General features: G+C 34.8%; 1 protein-coding gene and 1 pseudogene across 2 annotated transcripts; both read right to left on the bottom strand.

Annotated features, from left to right (window-relative positions):
- Positions 1–251: 251 nt before the first annotated feature.
- Positions 252–1,825, bottom strand: LOC109943693 (gamma-aminobutyrate transaminase pseudogene; annotated as a pseudogene). The gene is made up of 2 exons (NR_163571.1): positions 1,695–1,825; positions 252–473 (listed from the first exon to the last, which is right to left on the bottom strand). The product of NR_163571.1 is annotated as a gamma-aminobutyrate transaminase pseudogene (transcript).
- Positions 1,826–2,006: 181 nt separating this feature from the next.
- LOC103640428 (uncharacterized) lies at positions 2,007–5,518 on the bottom strand. The gene is made up of 9 exons (XM_020547188.2): positions 5,342–5,518; positions 5,180–5,254; positions 4,556–5,103; positions 4,372–4,464; positions 4,172–4,267; positions 3,748–4,083; positions 3,602–3,661; positions 3,305–3,376; positions 2,007–3,233 (listed from the first exon to the last, which is right to left on the bottom strand). Exons 3-8 carry the CDS (start codon positions 4,571–4,573, stop codon positions 3,329–3,331), a joined length of 651 nt encoding a protein of 216 aa, XP_020402777.1. The 5' UTR covers positions 4,574–5,103; positions 5,180–5,254; positions 5,342–5,518; the 3' UTR covers positions 2,007–3,233; positions 3,305–3,328.
- Positions 5,519–6,450: the final 932 nt, after the last annotated feature.

Genomic DNA, 6,450 nt, shown 5'->3' with positions numbered 1-6,450 from the left:
AAATAAGTGTTGGTAAACTGCAACAGATTTTTATAAGATACAACAACGCTTACATGTGTTGGTGCCGCCCGTGATTATCTCGTCATCATAGGATGCTACAACGTTTAGATTCGTGTTGTGGCAACATTTTTATGCGTTGCAAACAATAAACCAATACATAAATATTTGAATATTTTATTTTGAGGTTAAGAGTATAACATGTTGAACAATGCACATTTGATATTTCTAGAATCATCCAGACACACATGGCAAAGAAGAAAAAATAATATATATTAAAAATCAATAATTGCATTACAAGAAGTTGATCCATAGTTTCATATATAATATATGTTCGAGACACTTTTGGTATGATCAAAATATATTTACATATGACTCATAGTCATCGGTGATCTAGATCCTAAATAAACCAATAAGCAAAACAAATATCCATATGCAGCAAGCCCTTGCATCTTCATAGTGTTCCAGGTTCAGAACTGAAAAAATGAAGCATAGAAAATATAACAAGTTAATATATACAAAATGACAGGAATAAGTAATGCAAAGTTGAGAAGAGATGTGCAAATATCGCATTTCAAAGAAGGGGAAGGAAAAATATTATAACACAAAAATTCATACAATGGGAAGCATGTATAGCCTAGACTGATCTAATCATTATTTCTTATTTCTGCACATAGTCCCTGCCTTTTTGCCTTTAGCTCCCAAACTTCAGCTCCAAGTCCTGCACAACTGCACTGCCCCAGCATGGCATGGCAAGGTGAGCCCAATAGTGCAAGGGCAACACATTAGTGATAGGAAGATTGGAAACAAATTTAGACACCATCCATGATGTTTTTGCCGCCTTTTGCTTGCGCTCTTCACCAAATGCCCTAAGCTTTCCTAGGACTAATGCACTTGATTATTAACTAGTAACGGAATAACTTCTGCAGCCTAGTATGGTTTTAGTTAGTTTGGCATATATGAGTGATGGCTTGTAACACATGGATGGCCTTACCCAATATTATCTATGTACTTCTAACATACTGATGTCTCCCAACCTATTTCATCAAACAAGATGTCTATGTTCATGCAGGATATAGAGTATTTATGAGACCAGTCAAATACCTTTACAATCCAGCGCCGTTGTGCATTCGATGTTATCAGTTAACCGTTTCAATCTACAAATGGGGTTAGAATACTTTAAACAAATGCAACAGTTGAGAGAATAATGTCTTGTCAAGTGAAGTGACTAAACTTACACAACTTGAAGGCCATGCAATAGGATTATTGCCTACTTGTCCAAGAACCTTGAGGTTGTTATATGGCCTTATTAGTGGTTCATCACGCACAGATACCAGACTAACACGCACCATCCAAAATTCTTTGCCTAGAGCAACATCTCCAACTTTGGTTTTGGGATCCTGACTAAGTACTCTGCCTAAGGCAACCTTCTTATTCGGATGTCTTGTGCTCTTTAAAAATACTTCTATGGAATCCTACAAGGGAATTTTGCATAATAGTGGTTCAACAAGTAACTATAATTATGAAGGAGGCATAAACTTGTTTACTAATAAGTAGTTACCTGGTTCTTATTTGGTGCATGATTATAGGATTTTTGAGTCATGTCCTGGTTCATAACCTATATGTTGTCGACTACAGTCAGCATGATATTTTACACATATAAAATTTTAAGAGAACAGAAGGACCTGAGTGAGCACCTTGGATGCATTACTGTTGTTTTTTTGTTTTAGTGATGCAGAAATTGTAGCTTGGAGTCCTTCGCGTCGTGGTTGTGGTGGATTGCTCTGCACTTCAAGAACACACAATTACATGTGAACTACTTGGGAACATAGTTCAGGAAATCTGCTGCTTGCTGCTACTTTCAGCCTGTATACAATATGATATAAACAATCTTATTCCTAGACAGATCATACATTGTTGTTATTTAGTTCAAGTAATTCCTATAAAAAGCAACCTTGGTATCGAATATCCTATGACTACTGCCTACTTTACCAATGATATTTCAATGAGGACATAATTAAACAACCTATCTTGTCACTGTTACTGCAACAATTAAGAATCATTCAAAACATACATAAAAAATCCTAATTGCCCATTGTTCCTAAATGTAGAAGCACAAACAATTCATAGATGGATCTAATCGCACAACATAACCATGCACCCTCATGTTAAAATCTGCAAGATTTCAAATAGTGCAGTCGTTGCACACCCAGATTTGATCAGGAAGAAAGGTTGTTTAATTAACTAGTTATATGATAGCCCCTGCAACTAGCATTAAAACCGAACCATCCTAATCTCAGAAAAACATATCATACTACAAGATGTAGGGTTTCACTAATAAGAATTCAGGCAAAAATTCTCTCTAGAGCTAAAATCGGGCTAAATCTTTCATTGCTGAGATTTATAATCTGCAGAAAAGGAAAGACACAGGAGGGACCTTGGAGAGCTCAACAAGGGTAGTTCTATGCAACTCAGTGTTGCAAAGGTTGAGCATATTATCTCTGAAAGCAATAGGAACAGCATGTTGCTACCACATGTGGTCTGATCACTAGAAGCCACTAAATACAAATTGCTTCATGTTACATGGTGAAACTGAAAAGGGAATAATGCTTACCATGTCAAACCAAAGGGGAAAGGAAAGATACAGTAGCAACATAGCTCATCGAAATGTAGGTTAAAAATGGATGTGATATGTTAAGATAACAACAATAAACATGTGTTTATGGGTAATTAAGATAGTATTCATAGCAGGGATTAGAGAATTAATCCTTTACAAAAAAAAGTGAGGAAAACAACTACATCTATGCATTTTACAATCATTCAGTAACCCTGTCTACCTCATGATCTGCACATTATATTAAGTGGGCAAGCACCAAAATTCCCAGATGAATTGATCACTTACTACTAATACTTAACAAAATAATGAATATAAGATTAAATTGTAGTTTATAATAGAAATACTAGAGAAAGCTTCATCTAAATCCAATTTTACCCAAGACAAACATCCAATGGTTACCATCAAACACATGGTTACCCGCCACTGAACAAAGACAAAGAAATCTAACTTAGGTTAAAAGAATGAATTGTTGGCTGAATGGAGATTATTGAAGTATAGTACGCCTTGATAAGATAGGATTTATCTATGCATCAAAAGAGGGGATAAAGTTGAGCTTTTGCAACATAGAACCTTTTTTGCTTTGGTGTAATTTTCCATATTGGGCTTCTGAGGCATTTGTCTACAGGTAACAATATGAAGTTATAATGGGAGGTCTGTAGAGTCTAGCCTTTAAGAGTATAGTTTACTCACCTTATCCTGAATTTTAGAACATTTTTATTGTGCCTGCAGTTCCTCATACTCATCATCTTCATTTTCATCCCCCTATATAATTATTGGACGAATGGTAGCTTGAAAAAAATTAAATTTAAGATGGAATTCATGGTACCACATTAATACCATTGTGTTATTCAGTTCATCAAGCATACTAGAATCTTCATTACGAAGTTGACAATAAATTTGCTGTTATAGGGAAAATAATATATATCACTTTTAGATATATGTACGAAAAAATTCAGTAAACATATATAGTTTCATAGAGATACTTACTTTCCGTTTCATAGTATTGTGAACATCTTTTGGTGCCGATAAAGGAGCATCTACACATCCCTATAACAACAACAAAATATTAGATTAGAAAAAGCTAAGTAAATATATTTTTTAGTGACTAAGAAAATAAAGGTAATTGGATTTACATGCTGCACTTTCTGTTGTTCCAAGGCATGCTGCAAATCTAGTATAGTATCATCTTGCTTTTGTACACGATTTTGAAGTTTTTCCAATTCAAGTCTTAGAGCTACTACATCTTCACTTGATGTTTCATCCAAAGTGGTTACATTTAGATTCTTCATACTCCTTGATGTCGAGGTGTCAAACACCTGTTTTGGATTTGGAACAAGGCCCAAACCATGCACATGACCAGGCTTTTCCGCGCCTAATATTTTGTTTAGTGCATATCCTTCCCATGCAACCTTTCCATTACTAGTGTCTGCTAAATCAGGTTGTTGTGCTAAAAGTGCCTTCAATTCACCCTTGCAAAAGAATTAGAGTGCTCAATAAACATCATGGAAGAAGTATTTGATTTGGAAAAAATGAAACATATTTTTGCAATTTATGTACCACATGTGCATTCCTGTTCTTGCTGATGTTAGACTTGTGGGTATGGATATACAAAATAGCCCTGTGAGGGTATTTCTTTTCAGGATCATTTTCCCTCTGTAAACATGTAAATCAATATATATCATTGAGCTACTGCAATTAATATGAATGTTTAACATATCTAAGGAACATGTTCACAAATATATTTATAAAAGATATACCAAATCTTCTCTATTTCTAGCGAAGCTTTTTGTTCCAGATGTATGCATTGCCTTTCTTCTTGTACAATTTATCCTATTGGTCTCACTTAAATCCTACAAAGAAATAGTAAAAACAGGAACACAACATAATAAGATGTTTCCTCAAATAAATTTGTAAATAATTACCGTGACTATGGTCATGTACCTGTGTTTTAGGGGTCATCCAATTATTGACAAGGGCAACCCACTGATCAGCTAGTACACCATCAGGAGCATTACTATTATTAGCATCTTGGTTCTTATGTGGGTCAAAAAAAAATGGATTTCAAATTGGTCTTGTGTTGCCTCCATCTCTCTCCAATTGTTCGTAGTACCCATGTTTCCATGCGTGCAGGGTAAAGAAATCTCTTCTGCATAACCATTGGAAAATATCTGTGAAAGTATTCTATTAATGAATAGCAATCGGAAAAGAAATGTGAAAGTTTACCTTTACTTGATTAAGAATGACCTCCTTATTGATTTGTTTATTGTTCATGTCTTTCTTTCCTATCAGTAGTCTCCAATCCTTGAAGCTTAAGCTACACAAGGAGCCATTCCTAGCAACCATGCCAAGGAATTTTGCAAGCACTCCTGCCTCCTCTCCAATAGGCTGGTTCAGCTCATTACAATTAACTACAATCCTATGGCCTCTTGGAATGTTCCAAACATTAATAAGTTTTGTCCTCCCACGCCTTTTTACCTCTTCAACCTCATCTGTACAGTTTACCATTGCAAAAAAATGATTGTAGTGATTAAAACATAATAATCTCCAAAAAACATAATAGTTTACCTCTGGCATTAGTCTCAATTTCATCAGCACCATCAAATTGGTCCTCTCCATTTATGTTATTTGACATTGTTAAGCCTCCAAAAAACAACTTTCAATATTGAAATTGACATATGTAAGTATCCATAAAGACAAGGTGCAGTATTATAAGTACCGTGTGCATACCTTGGGACTCATTATCGCTTCCACTGTCTAATTGGTCTTCACCGGTACTTATGTTTTGTTTAGATGATGCAAATATTTTGTGAGAACTTTTTTCTCCAATATGGTCCTCATACAAGTATTCATCATGACAATTAGTAATGTGTTGTTTCCTCCCCCGTGCCATTACCAGTTACCACATCACAATGACCTAAATTAAAAACAAACAAATAACTTTTATACCAATAGTTGAGGGACATATACCTAATTACTATGCATTTTTTTAAACTGTGTTGGTTATGTCCATCAATCAAATTTTACAAGAACGATGCCATCTTACCAAATTCCATTCAATATAAATATCAGATTAGGCTACTTACATGTTGTCTAAACCATTCTGAAAATTCTTTATTCTGTATGTGCTCAATATCTTTAGGAGTTAGGCGACAGTCGCGTCTCTTTTGTTTCAGATTAGAAGCATGTTCCCTATACCATGATTACCATATAATTATATAATTCATAATCTATATGCATAGTTCATTAGTTAACCAAAACACTTACTTTAGATATGGATTAACAACATCACAATTGTACAACACATATCTATGCGCTTGCAATTTCTCTAGATGACTTAATTTAAAATTGGCTGGTTTTCCCAATGATTTCTCTACTGAAGGGAATAAATATGAATCTTGTCCAACCGTCTTCGATTGGGTACGGTCCAAACTATCATCGTTCCTTGATGGTTTATTATTCTTGGTGCAAAATCTTCTATGTACCTAGAACAAAACACCATACATTCATCTTCCAAGAATGAATTTGCTATTGAAGCTTCTGGATATGCTTTGTTCCGAACATATGATTTCAATTTTCCTAGGTACCTACAACCAACGCAAGACAAGTGAATTATTCAACCCCACAACAAATTCTTATAACATGAATCATGTAATAGTTAGAAGATGTACCTCTCAATAAAATACATCCATCTATAGTTAACTGGTCCACCAAACTTACATTCAGTTGCTAGATGGACTACTAAATGAACCATAACCGTGAAAAAACCTGGTGGAAAGATCATCTCCATTTTGCATAGAGTGATGCCAATTGATTTTTCCATATGGTCCAACTCGTTA

The sequence above is a fragment of the Zea mays genome, chromosome 1 (genome assembly GCF_902167145.1).
Source record: "Zea mays cultivar B73 chromosome 1, Zm-B73-REFERENCE-NAM-5.0, whole genome shotgun sequence".
NCBI lineage: Eukaryota > Viridiplantae > Streptophyta > Magnoliopsida > Poales > Poaceae > Zea > Zea mays.
The sequence above is the reverse complement of the archived record's forward strand: the minus strand, read 5'-3'. Positions and strand labels throughout refer to the sequence as shown.